General features: G+C 31.9%; 1 protein-coding gene across 4 annotated transcripts in view; it reads left to right on the forward strand.

Moving 5' to 3' along the window:
• Positions 1-16,672, forward strand: part of PCCA (propionyl-CoA carboxylase subunit alpha) — a 250,707-nt gene that overhangs the window by 46,288 nt on the left and 187,747 nt on the right. For all 4 annotated transcript variants that reach the window (XM_058184791.1, XM_058184793.1, XM_058184792.1 and 1 more), the window contains 2 exons: positions 12,648-12,761; positions 14,567-14,620. In XM_058184791.1, coding sequence (XP_058040774.1) covers positions 12,648-12,761; positions 14,567-14,620 — 168 coding nt within the window. The remainder of the gene's footprint in view (positions 1-12,647; positions 12,762-14,566; positions 14,621-16,672) is intronic.

Below are 16,672 nucleotides of genomic sequence, written 5' to 3' on the forward strand. Positions count from 1 at the left end.
CAAACTAAGTTTTTATTTTTGTTTTAAAATTACACACGTTTGAATAGTGATTTGGCATTTTCTGAAAACTAGCTCGTTTAAAGTAAGCACCAGTTGATGTGCAATTTACAAGAAAAGGATTGACTGCATGAAATAGATTAGAATAACTTGAATAAAACTGAATCAGAAGAAGTGATTGTAGTTTTCAATTGGTGTCTTTATTTCACAAATAGGTTAGATAAAGTTTGTAAATTGAAGCTAACTCTTGATGAAATTGAAGTCCTGAGTGAACATAGTATCCAGAAAGAATAGCAGTCTAAATTATAATATAGAATTTCGCCCTTTTTTAAAGAACATGTTCTGAGTTGTTAGGAGGCTCCTTAATGTAGTCTTGTTGAAATTGTGGTGAAATTTATTTTATTTTATTTATTATTTCATTTCATTTATTATTTTATTTTATTTATTTTATTGTTTATGATTTTCTGCCCAACTCACACATTGGTGTCTCTGGGCAACTTAACAAAATTTTAAAAATCTATCAGATAATAAAAACCCAATAAATCCCACCCCACCCCACTTCCCTTGGCAGCAACAACACAAATCAGTCACTTGATTGGCTCCTCCTCAGTTCGTGGTCCACAGGCAAGCTGATGGTTTTAGTCTATAAGTGTATAGACTGTATAGATTATATATATTACATAAGTTTATATATTGTACTACAAAACTTTATATCAGTTTTGGTTGATATTCTGGGATTTCTCCCAGGAGAGAGTGATCTGGATTTAATTTTATTGTAAGCCATAATGTCATTTATTGGGTTCTAAATCACTGCATTGTGTGTGGATGGTTTTTATCTTTAGTGTGTATCATGAAGCTAGACAACTGAGGTTTATCCAATAAACTGTGGTTGAACAAGCCCTAATTTAGCATTGTATGCGAGCCTACTATTATGTAGTTACAGCTTTCTGTAATTGATATTTCTGAAGACACCTGCAAACTTCAAGTTGTTTTAAATGGCACGAAGTTGTTCTAAATGATGCAGTCTGATTTTGACAATATTGCTATAATGCAGAATATTTCACTAGTCTTGAAAGAATTTCATATAGCTGCCTCATTGCTTTTCAATGAAGTGCAAAATGTTTAAACGACATGGGACCCATATATTTAAGGAAAACTTTTTCCCATATGGTGGAATCATTGGTTGATGCTCAGTTCTGGAATTCCTTTCTGAGTGAGGTATGCTTAATTCCAGTTTTGCATTTGATAACTGTCAAGTAAAATAAATTTCATTCACTCAGGCGTTTAAAAAACTTTTTTAATACTTTCATTTTTAAAAATGTACTGACTTTATAAAACATAATTTTGTCTGGTATTATTGTCAATATTTTTACCTTTCATTTTTTAGATTGCTTAAATTTTTTTGATAAAAGTGGAACATAAATAAAGGAAATCTATAATTTCTCTGTAGGCAGTTTGATCTCATATTTGGTATAGACAGCATGCACTCTTGAATTTTTAACCTATTTTCAAATATTTTAAAAACTATGTTGCCCAAATATAATTTCCTCTTTCAGTTTGATTTTTTTTTTAAAAAAATCTACATTTCATAATATGATTGTTTCAATTGATGTTTATTGTTGAAAGATGGTACAGTGTAATCTCTAGCTTTTACAGTGGTAATGTGATATTTTTATTACTAAAAATATTTTCCCCTTTTCTGTTACTTATAATCTGTTATTTATTTTATGGTATAAGTAATATACTGTTATAAGGTCCTCATGTGTTTAAAAATGTGTGATAAATTAATATAAATAAATAAAACAAATAATGAAATTAGTGGCAATCCTTTGCTTATTAAAATATATTTTGCAGATGAAAAATGTGCATCTTTTTGAAATAATATCCTTATGTTTTGACTTGTGCATCAGGAAATAACATACAAGACTGTTTTATTTTGGCAGAACTGACCCACCCAGCACACTAATCCAGGATGGAAACTTTGCCGTTTTCTACATCATAGGAAGTGAGATTGGTGGGGGTTTTTGAGTGTGTTTGGTGGTTGTCAGCCTTACCTGTTTTCTGCTGGAGGTTAGATTAATGCCATTTGATGGTTATGTCCATGTTGGTATTTATTTGGTTATTATGCTTTTATCTGTAGAGTTTTTTTATTTGACGATGACTGCAAATAAATTAAATGTATAAACGAAAGCCATAAATAAATTATTGCTATCAAGATAGGAAAATGCTCTAAAATGAAGCCATATTTTTTCATAAAATTGTGAAATTGTATTTCAGTGTATTTCAATTGTATTTCAGTGGAAATGAACTGAGGGGAAAATGTCTGCTGAAAGTTTCCTATCTTTGTCTAAACAATTGCCTTTGGACCTATAATTCTCTGTATACCTAAGGTAAGAGTGGGCAGCATTATTAAGATCTAGTTGAAGAAGGGTTTCTCTCATCCCTTGCTATAGGCCGTATTAGCTAAGTCCTAAGAAATCAGAAGTTCACCAACACTCCTCTATATTCTGTTGCCTTAAAGGACTAGTGAGCTTTGTGATAGCAAATGCACTGGAATTGTGGGATTCCATCTGTTGGAAAGACTGATAGATTTGTCTTGTGGCTTTGGTATAAACAGTTTAATATCTTTGTGTTCCCACAGCTCTGAATTCTTTTAATCCTTTGTAATGTGTGAAAGTGATTAGAAGACAATGTTTATGTGAAAATTAGCTACTGAACCAGTATGCCTCTTTTAGGATAAAAGTTCACCCAAATGTCAAATAAACCCTATCATGAGGAGAGGGAAATGGCTAATTCTAGGGTGATTGGAAGCAAATTATCTATATCCCTTGCACAAACAATGCATGGCCATTACCGAGTCTGAATATATTACATGGGTGTTTATGTCTTGTAATTAGTGAATATAAATAAGAAGCATGGTTTTGTGTGACATACACTTTGATTAACCTGTAAAATACAGATTCCGTACATGGCATTTGGGACTTCTCCAAGACCTCCATAGCAGTTCTGCCTTGCTAGGGAGCAAGTCAATGTCAGGTCTTCCCTTGCAGATAGATGGGTTAGATTCCATCCAGTAAAGCTACTTCTTTTCATCTCTTTTAAGAGGAATTGTGGTCTTGGAATCACTCAAACTGGAGAGAGTGTGTATGTCTCCTTGTATAACACAAAGCATTCTGCTCTCCTTTCTATAAGCACACAACAAAGAGTGGGAGAGCTATTCAGGCAAATTTAGGCAATTAATACTTTTTACCCATTACAAAGGGTTTCCTTTCCCTAGCATAATACACCACTTTTTCTTAGTAATATGAATGGTTTTATCTTTTGATCCTAATTTATTTTTTATTGAGTTCCTCTTTAACTTTATTGATGTTGGAGTCTTCAGGACCTAATGGATATATAATTTTAGAAACACTTTTTATTTTGAAGGGAGGGAAACTGCAAAGTTTGATATAACTTATTGAGGCTAGGAATAAACTACCTCAAGTTTTCTGAAGGATGTAGTATGTCATGATAATCTCACACTGTGTGTATTTTTTCGATAGGTTTTCTTTAAATTGTATACACTATTGTATGGCATGTGCTTTAATTCCAATCTGGGTACAGGCTGATGTTATATGTTTCCTTTGCTGATACTGTAATATCCTACATCATTTGTTGATGTTTTTATTAACTACTTTTTATTAACTTTCTTTTTTGAAATTATTGTGATAAGCTTCTTGGGATCAAGAGACATGCCTCTTCCTGATATAATTCTATAAAGCTGTTTGTGGTATTATTGTTGGGCAGCTTCCCTATGTTAATACTTGCAGTCTTGATGTTTTAAGTCATATGTTTCAAGAACAGTTTGTTCATGATGCCATCGTGTGATGTTCTGCAGAAGGAATGATCAATTAAAGTTCTGAAAAAGTATTGTATGAAAAACATTAAAAGTGTGATCTATTTGTGCAGTAATCAGATTTCTCTTTGCAGCTGTTGGATTGTAATTGGAATTTATTCTTATATAGAAAAACATTTATGAAATGTTCAGAATTCAGGAGAGTTTACAGTCCCTGCCATATGAAACTAGGTACCCCAAGGGGAAGGCTAAAGTACTACGTTCAGTTTCTTTAATTATAATGTGAGGTACACCTCAAGGAGAATATCCACTTAGAAATTATGGGGTCACAACTTCCTTCATTAGTAGAGCTTTATATTAAAAAACAAAAGAAAAAAAAGTAGAAAGTGTGAGTATGTTTGTTTAGGGAAAACTTGGGTGCCGAATAGAAACAATTCTGATTTTTAGTGCTGTCCTAAAAGTCATAGCATTAATCTCTTGTCTGTACAAATTTTTTGAAATCACCATCTCAAGACTGAGGCTATTTTTTAATCTTAATATAGACATTAAGCACTTTTAAATCCACACTGCCATTCTTCTGAACTATCACCCTTATCAGTGCTATTTGATTTCAACATTATTGTCTGGTATTGAAAACTGCATGACTAAACCTGTTTAGATTTGTATTCTGACCAAGGCTTGGCAATGCTACCTCTTTATGTAATTAATAGCTGAATCAGTGGATTTGAAAGTAATTTGCATTAAATTGAGTTTTAATTCAAGACTTTGCTGTGCCTTGATGTGTATAAAAGTGAGAAGCAACCTTAACTTGATTTTATGGGATGAACTAATTGTGGTTTGTCTTGCTGTGGTGTAGTATGCTCATTAGGTAAATTAAATACATCTGCTTTATGGTGAGGAATCCTTCATTGTTTTAGAATGTTGATGTGAGCTACAAAGATAGCTAGATTGACGAAGTTTCTATTGTGAAAGAGTTCAGCTGATGTTCAAAATAGGCTTATCGAATAATGCATACAGTACTCATGCCTTTGATGTTGGAAAAAGAACAAAGGAATGAAAAGTGTAAGTGGGTTGCAATGAAGACTGGTTGTGTGGTGCAATGTTGTCGGAATCATTGCTTTAAGACCTGAATGTTCCAAGGGTTAGTCTACTCTGCATAACTGGAACAGTGGGTGACCCAAGCATTCATTTCTCCTGAAGGATCTTTGTTCTGGGTTTCTTTAAATTGTATACACTATTGTATGGCATGTGCTTTAATTCCAATCTGGGTACAGGCTGATGTTATATGTTTCCTTTGCTGATACTGTAATATCCTACATCATTTGTTGATGTTTTTATTAACTACTTTTTATTAACTTTCTTTTTTGAAATTATTGTGATAAGCTTCTTGGGATCAAGAGACATGCCTCTTCCTGATATAATTCTATAAAGCTGTTCGTGGTATTATTGTTGGGCAGCTTCCCTATGTTAATACTTGCAGTCTTGATGTTTTAAGTCATATGTTTCAAGAACAGTTTGTTCATGATGCCATCGTGTGATGTTCTGCAGAAGGAATGATCAATTAAAGTTCTGAAAAAGTATTGTATGAAAAACATTAAAAGTGTGATCTATTTGTGCAGTAATCAGATTTCTCTTTGCAGCTGTTGGATTGTAATTGGAATTTATTCTTATATAGAAAAACATTTATGAAATGTTCAGAATTCAGGAGAGTTTACAGTCCCTGCCATATGAAACTAGGTACCCCAAGGGGAAGGCTAAAGTACTACGTTCAGTTTCTTTAATTATAATGTGAGGTACACCTCAAGGAGAATATCCACTTAGAAATTATGGGGTCACAACTTCCTTCATTAGTAGAGCTTTATATTAAAAAACAAAAGAAAAAAAAGTAGAAAGTGTGAGTATGTTTGTTTAGGGAAAACTTGGGTGCCGAACAGAAACAATTCTGATTTTTAGTGCTGTCCTAAAAGTCATAGCATTAATCTCTTGTCTGTACAAATTTTTTGAAATCACCATCTCAAGACTGAGGCTATTTTTTAATCTTAATATAGACATTAAGCACTTTTAAATCCACACTGCCATTCTTCTGAACTATCACCCTTATCAGTGCTATTTGATTTCAACATTATTGTCTGGTATTGAAAACTGCATGACTAAACCTGTTTAGATTTGTATTCTGACCAAGGCTTGGCAATGCTACCTCTTTATGTAATTAATAGCTGAATCAGTGGATTTGAAAGTAATTTGCATTAAATTGAGTTTTAATTCAAGACTTTGCTGTGCCTTGATGTGTCTAAAAGCGAGAAGCAACCTTAACTTGATTTTATGGGATGAACTAATTGTGGTTTGTCTTGCTGTGGTGTAGTATGCTCATTAGGTAAATTAAATACATCTGCTTTATGGTGAGGAATCCTTCATTGTTTTAGAATGTTGATGTGAGCTACAAAGATAGCTAGATTGACGAAGTTTCTATTGTGAAAGAGTTCAGCTGATGTTCAAAATAGGCTTATCGAATAATGCATACAGTACTCATGCCTTTGATGTTGGAAAAAGAACAAAGGAATGAAAAGTGTAAGTGGGTTGCAATGAAGACTGGTTGTGTGGTGCAATGTTGTCGGAATCATTGCTTTAAGACCTGAATGTTCCAAGGGTTAGTCTACTCTGCATAACTGGAACAGTGGGTGACCCAAGCATACATTTCTCCTGAAGGATCTTTGTTCTGGGTTTCTTTTAATTATAATGTGAGGTACACCTCAAGGAGAATATCCACTTAGAAATTATGGGGTCACAACTTCCTTCATTAGTAGAGCTTTATATTAAAAAACAAAAGAAAAAAAAGTAGAAAGTGTGAGTATGTTTGTTTAGGGAAAACTTGGGTGCCGAACAGAAACAATTCTGATTTTTAGTGCTGTCCTAAAAGTCATAGCATTAATCTCTTGTCTGTACAAATTTTTTGAAATCACCATCTCAAGACTGAGGCTATTTTTTAATCTTAATATAGACATTAAGCACTTTTAAATCCACACTGCCATTCTTCTGAACTATCACCCTTATCAGTGCTATTTGATTTCAACATTATTGTCTGGTATTGAAAACTGCATGACTAAACCTGTTTAGATTTGTATTCTGACCAAGGCTTGGCAATGCTACCTCTTTATGTAATTAATAGCTGAATCAGTGGATTTGAAAGTAATTTGCATTAAATTGAGTTTTAATTCAAGACTTTGCTGTGCCTTGATGTGTCTAAAAGCGAAGCAACCTTAACTTGATTTTATGGGATGAACTAATTGTGGTTTGTCTTGCTGTGGTGTAGTATGCTCATTAGGTAAATTAAATACATCTGCTTTATGGTGAGGAATCCTTCATTGTTTTAGAATGTTGATGTGAGCTACAAAGATAGCTAGATTGACGAAGTTTCTATTGTGAAAGAGTTCAGCTGATGTTCAAAATAGGCTTATCGAATAATGCATACAGTACTCATGCCTTTGATGTTGGAAAAAGAACAAAGGAATGAAAAGTGTAAGTGGGTTGCAATGAAGACTGGTTGTGTGGTGCAATGTTGTCGGAATCATTGCTTTAAGACCTGAATGTTCCAAGGGTTAGTCTACTCTGCATAACTGGAACAGTGGGTGACCCAAGCATTCATTTCTCCTGAAGGATCTTTGTTCTGGGTTTCTTTTTAATTAGGCATTTAGATTCATGTAAGAAGCATCTACCAAATGGAGAAAAAAATCAACTAATTAAAGTCTAAAAATGGTTATTTAAAATAGCAAAGGCAGGTAGCTCTGGCTACGTGAACCAAACAGCTGATCAGATTTTACTTTTTATTTTCTCTCTCCCTCCCCCCCCCTAAATAGATAATCTCACAGTGAAATTCATTTGCAAAATGATAGATGGATTTGTACAATTTCTCAATTTTCACTTTGGAGTAGTATACTTAAAATTTTACTCAACTCTTACAAAAGATAATGAATGAATTTACTTTAAAAACTAAAGATGCTTTTGAGTTGAATACAATACATCCTGTTAATATTCTTGGCTACAGGATGGATATGATTTGTTATTGTCTTCTGTTTTTGCTTTGAGAATCTGTAAATTATCTGTAAATTATGCAGTGGTTTCTATGTAGACCATCTATCGAAGAAACTTTGGGAACTATGAAGCTTTTTATTATTAACTTTTTACTATAACTCTTAAATTTTGATTTACCAGAATTCTAAACTGAGTTACCAGAACTGTTAACAATGCTGCTATATTTCTGGTTTTCACGTAGTATTCTATAATTGATACTGGTGATTGTTAAAAATCAGTATTATAAAGTAAAATTTTTATTCAGTTAGATATTTAAAGTTAACAAACTTTTCAAAGCCCTCAGGCTACAATCCTTCATTTTGGAGATAGCAAATTTTGTAACTCATAGAAATTTACTTAATGTAGGTATTTAGATTTGAAATTCCCATGGAATGAAATCATAAAGACTTTTGTTGTTGTATATATATATATATATATATAGTTTTCTGACCTATATATATATATATATATATATATATATATATATATATATATATATATATATATATATATATATATACATACATACATACATACATATACATATACATACACACATGAGTCAGTCAATTTATCATGTCATTTGTTGATTTCTTGGATTGTATTTATCTAAAATAAATTAAATTAATTAAAACTCAGAAATTGCCTTTTTTGAATAGCGCTAAAGTGTATTGAAAGGAATTTTCCCTACTGAAAAATGGTAAAATGCCATCCTGCATTCCATGTTGGTTATGTATTTTGTCAGCTTCTATGGACAACTGCAAAGGCAACTTCCAAATATTCTAGATAAGTAAATAATGTTTTGCTGTTAAAATGACACACTTTCAACTATTTCCAAGGAAAGGAATTTTTTTCTGCATCATATATTTTTTATACATTTCTTCCTTTTCATACCTTATTATCTAAAATTATTTAAATAAAATATTTGTGTGTATAGTACTATATTCTCCTCTCTTGCAGTTCTTATCAGTATATTCTAAACTCCCAAGAGTAAGAAAATTATTTTGTATTGGCATCCTAACGTATATCTAATGATCTAATTTCTGCTGTTTGCAATAATCTTTCTGAAGATTTTCTGCCATGAAATGCTGGTTAGCGCTGTTAAATTTAAAATATTCTCTGTATTTTACTGGCTAGACTGTTGATTATTGGAGAGAACTAGGTTTACACAACTGTTCCATCCTAAAGTTCACTGGATGACCTTTCTCTGTTTACATTCTCCCTCATCTATCTTCTGTGCTGAGATTAAAATTGGAGGTTGCTGTAAATAGAAACATTTTGTCTTCTTTCCATAACTTACTTGTGCAGAGACAGCATGAATTAGGGTGTTTAGTTTAAATATTTAATTAATCTAAAAATAAATATTATCGTTTGAAGTGTCTGATCAACTTGTAAATCATATTCAACTTGACCTTGATAGAATTGTAATTATTTAGAAACAACAGCATCAATTTGGATGTACAGATGAGAATGGTAGCCAAGAGTGCTTCCAGCTAACTTAATTGGATATCCCAGTTCATCTATTAGTTCATTTCTGTCTGATTTAGTCATAGCTATTTGAGAATTGTTACCTCCATATTTGATTTCTGCATTGGGACTTTCCTTTGGAAAGATTACATAAACTTCTACAAACTATGACAAGGCTGCAGTTTAAAACTAGTTAATAGCAATAGCAATGTCACTTAGACTTATATACCACTTTATAGTGCTTTAGAACCCGCTTTAAGCAGTTTAGAATCAACATATTGTCCCCCAACAATCTGGGTCCTCATTTTACCAACCTCAGAATGATAGAAAACTGAGTGAACCTTGACCTGGTCAGGTTCGAACTGCTGGCAGTTGGCAGAATTAGCCTGCAATACCGCATTCTAACTACTGCACCACCATGGCTCATAAAAGTTAAAGGAATCATATGTTAATTTTGTTCCAGTTTTGTCAATATGTTTGCTAAGGATGCTATCTTTGGCTTTTTTTCCTTCCTGTTTAATTGGAGTCTTTCTGCTATTGCTTCTTCCCAAAGTTTTTTCCTTTGCATGAATATTGTTTGAATGTTGTCAATTTCAGGGGCTTTTGTGTTGCTCCAATAATGAGGGGGAGAGGAAATAGTGGGAGGATGGTGCCTAGATAGTGGAATGGCTTTCACAGAGTGGTGTGTCTTGACTTCTTGTAAACTTTGCATGATGTTTTGTTTATTCATACTAAGGAACTTGAATATTGCAATACTGTAACATAATAAACTATATTTAAGTTCTGTAGCTATTTAGATATATCTTGATAAGAATAAACACTAAGTTTAGTGTTCAAGTCTTTATATTTTCTTTTGCTTCTTTGATATTCTATTTGTCTGACATTTGGATGTTGTTATTACAAATTTAAATACATCAAAAGAACTTGCCGCTAAATATAATTTTAATTTCCATTATTATCTTACATTTAGCTCTGTCATAGATTACAAATGGAAAAAAAAGAAAATAACTATGTTGCAATAATTGAATACTATCTAATATTTTAAAATATTTATTTCATAAAATAATGGAAGCCTTTTCTTCATTTGCATGTCTTTGTTTATTTACTGGTCCCATAACTTTACTGATAAATTTATTGTCCTTATTGGCTGCTATTTGCAATTTTATTGTAAAATAAATATATTGTCTTAATTTTTTTTTTGCTTAAAGTAATTCTGTGTTGTTTTAAGCTATCACAATATAGGAGGACAGAGTTTAAAATTTTAATTCTAATATAAATAAACTCTAAAAATCTTTTAGCAAAATATTTGTTTTTTCCTTCTCCTCCTCTTCTTCTCTGCAAGGGATGGGCTGACTGTAGATGTGTACAGGTGAAATAGAAGGGAAGAAGTCCATTCTGAAAAATGTCAGTTATTTGTTAGAGTAAATTGATATATTGATCATCAATTGTGTTGTAAATGTTGTACCTTGATGAACGTATCTTTTCTTTTATGTACACTGAGAGCATATGCACCAAGACAAATTCCTTGTGTGTCCAATCACACTTGGCCAATAAAAAATTCTATTCTATTCTAAATATAGAATGGAGGTGAATATAGCATCATTTTTAATTTCAGAATAAAATAATCATTTCAGCAGTCAAAAAGGTTACAAAAGACAACCCTGCTTTGAAAGTTACATCATTTAGGATGTTTTTTGAATGGTATAATGGTATTATTGCCAGGAGATCATTTTTTAAAAAATTAGTGGGAAAATTCTCCTAGGCTTTTGTATAATTGGAAAATGGAATGCATATTCAAGTTATATGCATTTCCCAAACTGCTTAGATTTTTTTCATAAAGAATACATCTATTTTTAAAAAAATATCAAAGAGTAGTGAAGTTAAAGCATCATTTAACATTTTTTGACTAAGATGAGAAAAAATACAAAACTCTGTTTTTTAAAAATAAAAATACTAATTTCAGAGAAATTCACAAAAAATACATATTTATATGATTCATATGTATCTGTTAAGGATAGCATTTTATAAACCTTATGCAGAATATCTTAACATTTGAATGGTAGCATTTCCATTACTGATTGGAGTAACTAAGGAACTTGAATATTGCAATACTGTAACATAATAAACTCTTCATCAAAATCTATATTTAAGTTCAGTAGCTATTTAGATAGCTTTTGATAAAAATAAACACTAGGTTTAGTGTTCAAGTCTTAAAATTTTCTTTTGCTTCTTTAATACTTCCAGATGTCTGACATTTGGATGTTGTTGCTTATTATAAATTTAAATTCACAAAAAGAACTTGCTGCTAAATATAATTTTAACTTCCATTACTATCTTACTTTTAGCTGTCATAGACTATAAATGAAAAAATGAAAATAACTACATTACGATGCTTCACTGAATATTATCTAATATTTTAAATATTGTTTATTTAATAAAAGTAATAGAAGCCTTTTCTCCATTTGTAATTACTGCAATGACAGATGCTTTCTGATCATTTTTAAAAAAGATCAAGTGTCTTTAAAATACAAAACAAATAAGCTGTTTTAGAACATGCATTTTTTTCAAAATTGATTCTGAAACTTTATTTAGCTATTGCTTATTGCTCAGATTTGCTTGGAAATATTATACTTGACAATAGTCTGTGCAAAAAAGAATCAGAACGAATTTGGGAATCTAAGGTTGCTTTAAAAAAATCTCAAGATTTTCTGGTTCATGTGTAGTGATATTGAACTCTTTAGTCATATGCTTTAATTTGGGCATGGAGTTGACCTGATGCTGTGCAGGGACACCACTGCATCCCTTCATTCAATTCACTCTAATTATCCCCAACTTCCTGGGGAGCCTGCTTAGATGGAACTAGCAGTGAATGTTTGTTGTTAAGTAGTAAGATATTAGGCTGTTACATTTAACAAAATGGTTTTAGACTCTGAATTTACATATAGATGATCAGTGTACAAATTCAGATTTGTATTTGTGTGTCTAAATATCACTGAATGTACTATAATGTCCTTTATGCTTGTGCTTCAGTGTAAAGCAAAATTTATTGTTGTATATCCTTATTTGCACAGAGTATACCTGTCTTCATTATCTATATCTATATCCTTCTCTTGTATATCTGATTTTGAGTGCTGGGATTTATATGTGCATGTAATCTACACAATGTATTCATATGCCATTTGTGTCAGTTTTTGTTCCTTAAACATTAATAACTTAGGGAAATAGAAGTAAACATTGGCTGGCACATGTATATTAAAATGTAGTCATTTTGTCTTTTCAGGTCCACGTGAAAATGGCCGATGAAGCAGTCTGTGTTGGCCCAGCTCCCACTAGTAAAAGCTACCTCAACATGGATGCTATCATGGAAGCCATTAAAAAAACGCGGGCCCAAGCTGTGAGTCTGAATGAATCTCTCCTCTGCAGCTGTTTCATATATAGAAAGCAAGGACACTAGAGTTTGTATTTAAAGATTAAAAAAAAGTGAGGTGAAGAATGATTGAATATGCTATTTCAGTTTAGTTCATGTCACATGAGTTAAATGTGGCCGAAATTGCTACTGGAAATCAAAGGCTTTTGTAGCATCTGGCAGTGCCGGTCGCTGATCCTGCAGGTGGCTGCTGGATTCAGCTTTCACACCAGGGAGCAGCTTCAGTTCATTTCCAAATTTGCTGGGGAAAAAAAAAATCCCAATTAGTTTAGAGCACTAACCCTTTCTGTGCCATAGCTTCTTGTCTGAATCCCTACAATAGCGTGTGATTTTATTTTTAACAATAGTTTTATTTTCAAACTTTTTTATGATCTCGCCTGTATGAGAATGTGCACGCGGCAAAACACTTGCGTGGAAATACATGGTGCATCCAGTTATTATTTTTAAATATATTGTGTTACTGATGAAATGTATTGTAGTAGATCAGTGTTCATACTAGTTCTATCTATTCTGTTTCTTCTGCTGAATTAGGACTAGATTCAAAATTTTATAGGAATGTTTGTTTTTTAAAAACAACAACAACATCATACTTTTAGGTCTATTATTGCATCATTGAATGCAAATGTGGTCTTCACAACTGCTGAATGCAAAAGCATCTTTAAATAAAATGTGAGGGATGGGAGTCGGCCAACACCAGCAATTACCCTGGAGTGTCTCAATTAGCATTATCATTTCTTTTGAAATAAATGTTTCAGTATGGCGCATTTGCAAAGGGGGAGGGGGTGGAAAAATGGCAAACAACATTAATTAGCCAACAGACACTGCAGATGTTTACATTGTTAGTTAAGAAGACTTAATAGAGATAAAAATAGTTCAGGCTTTCATCTTTAGTTCACTGCATATATTTTCTTAGTTGTGAATTTACATATGATTCAGTTTATGAAACTGATTATTTTTTCACATTGCTGTGTTTTGTAATTATATGAAGTGTTGTTTGTTGCATAGAGATTTGCATAATGTGTTCATTATTTTGGTGTAGGGGCACGTTGATATTTTATTTCAGTCTACAGATTTTATATTCTATTTTCTTTGAAACTTGGCATTCATACTGATGATATAGCTATCAACTTGGGTGAAGCAACAGTTAAGAAAATGATTTAGAGAGAAAAACAAACTATAAACTTGGTAAAGCAGAGATATTACAGACTTGAATGGTGTGGAAAAGGCTATGTTGAAAGAAATGTAATGAATTATGGGAATGGTTTAATTAAGTGGAAATAAAATAAATAGAAAACTAGTCAAATATCTATTACATTGAAGGTTAATGTTTTCAACTAGGCCGATCCATATTAAGTGTATCTATAATATATATGTTAGGTGTTCTCTATAAATTAATTGAACACACCTACATGCAGAGTATTAAATCAGAAATGTGTGACCTGGCATGATGTCACACAGATCATGTAATGTTGGGAGACCTTTATTATGTAATTTTAAGTAAATTGATATGCTTTTTGCTTATTTTTTTAAAGGAGCCACATATGTAAATTGGGCCTAAAAGTGATAGATATAGTAGATGAATTGACTTTTTTAAATGTAATTAGTGCAAATATTTCAGATAGAAATATATTTTTTCACAATGAATTTTAAAATAAATGATTCAGCAGAATAAATTCATGTAATATAAAGTAAAAGCTGAGTGTATATCGTGCAAATTAAGCTTCTGCATGCCTGGCGTTAGAAAACTTAATTTTGTCTTTTATTTTTTTAAGGTTCACCCAGGATATGGATTCCTTTCAGAAAATAAAGAATTCTCCAAGCGTTTGGTAATTTTAAAAAATTATTCCAGTTATTTCCTCAGAGAAATTATGTTGTACATATGAGCAGACTACGGTATATATCTTACTAGTGGTATAATTTATACACTGAAGTTGAAATCAGAGATTAAAATTACTACTTCTCTCCCTCCCCCACCTTCCCAGCATTTATTGGAGAGGAATGAAAGTTGAGAGGAAAGAAAGCAGGTTCCCCATGAATTATGACTCTTGGGGGTGGGGGAGCAGCTGCTATCGTGTAAAGCTTCATTTTATTTTTTAAAAATAAAAAATATATTTATTTAAAGCTTGCTATGTGTGGTGAAAGTTTTGCACCTTGTTTTTTTTAGCAATAGCAGCAGCAACAACAACAAAGTTAGCATGAATTAGTAAAAAAAAAATTATATAGTATTCATGGATCAATTCTTTCCTTCTTTGGGCTATTTAACTTGCTTTCCATGAAACAAATTAATTATCTAGGGACGAAAAATAATGACATTTGCAAATTTAGCATTGACTAACGTTTGGAAATAACTACTTTTGAACAGAATTGTGACTTCAGAAATCATACAAAGATATCTGGGATAAGTTGCTGATTATATTCTGTTTAATTTTATTATAATATTGCTTCTGAACTATTGCATTCAGATGGATTTAAAAAATTGTTACTCATTCTCATGAATATTATGTTTTTTACAATGTTATTTATATATTTCCTAGAAAATATCAATCAATGTATCTGAGCAACTAACATGATAGTTTATGCCCATATACCTACATATAAGTTCTACTGAATTTGGATTTCATGTTGTTATTAACATTGTTGAAGCATTTGATCAGGAGGGCTGAGACAGTATAGCCAGATTATGAAGAATTAATAATTATAAGCACATTTATGTATTCATTTATTTATTACAAAGTAAAATGTTCCTTTCCTCCCATTTTGATTCGAAGGAGAATAATAGACACCAGATTATAGCTAAGAGCTAAAGAATATGTGCAGTAATAATGTCTATGCTACTCTTATATTCACTGGCTATTTGATGGTCTGCTAAGAGCTACAGCTGAAATAAAAAATAGCTAACACAGCAAACAGTGGGAAAAAAATACTGATATATGGATTATTGGAATATCTGCAGACAATGTATATGCTAGAGTGCTATTTTATGGAAATTTTCAAAGTAAAAATATAACAATAATAACAAAATAAAAATGAATATGTTATTGCTACTAATTCCTGAAGTATATATATATATATATATATATATATATGTTTTCTGAGGTTTTCGCGGGTGTTTGTATGTAGATCTTTGGTTATTCGGGTTTTCTCCCGCGTAAAATTGGAAGTGTCTTGGCGACGTTTCGACGAAGTCTCATTCGTCATCTTCAGGCTTCAGCTTCGTGCTTCTGGGAGCAAGCACGAAGCTGAAGCCTGAAGATGACGAATGAGACTTCGTCGAAACGTCGCCAAGACACTTCCAATTTTACGCGGGAGAAAACCCGAATAACCAAAGATCTATCTATCTATATATATATATATATAAAATCTTATATGTATGTATCTATGTATGTATATAATTACATAATTCAGAAACAATTGTAATATTTATCAAATAAGTTCCATTAATTAGCAACTTGTTCTTTTTTGCGTGGAAGATATTGGCTAAGATTTAAATCTTGATTTAATTGTCAAAAATAAAATAAACAATTTAATTGTGTTAGGACATGATTTAATCAATTTCCCAATTTTGCAGTACATGCATTCCCTAAAATAAGCAATTTGCTAGTATGTTTTTATATCAAAGTAAAGTTTTGCAACTAATTAGAACATTATAAAAGGCAGTTACATCGCCTGTGAATATAACCCTGACAGTATAGTAGTTCTTCAGTTTATTTTTTGAGATGCTTAACTTCAGAGTGTCCAGAAGCATTTGAAACAGCATGCAGCACCTAGGTTTACCAACCAAGGCACTATACTGGGATCGTGTTACGTTCACTGGATGAGAAAGGCCTTTTATAAAGGAGATATTCAGAATGATGCAATAGCTCCTCCTCCCTATTTTT

Source organism: Ahaetulla prasina, chromosome 5 (genome assembly GCF_028640845.1).
Source record: "Ahaetulla prasina isolate Xishuangbanna chromosome 5, ASM2864084v1, whole genome shotgun sequence".
Lineage (NCBI taxonomy): Eukaryota > Metazoa > Chordata > Lepidosauria > Squamata > Colubridae > Ahaetulla > Ahaetulla prasina.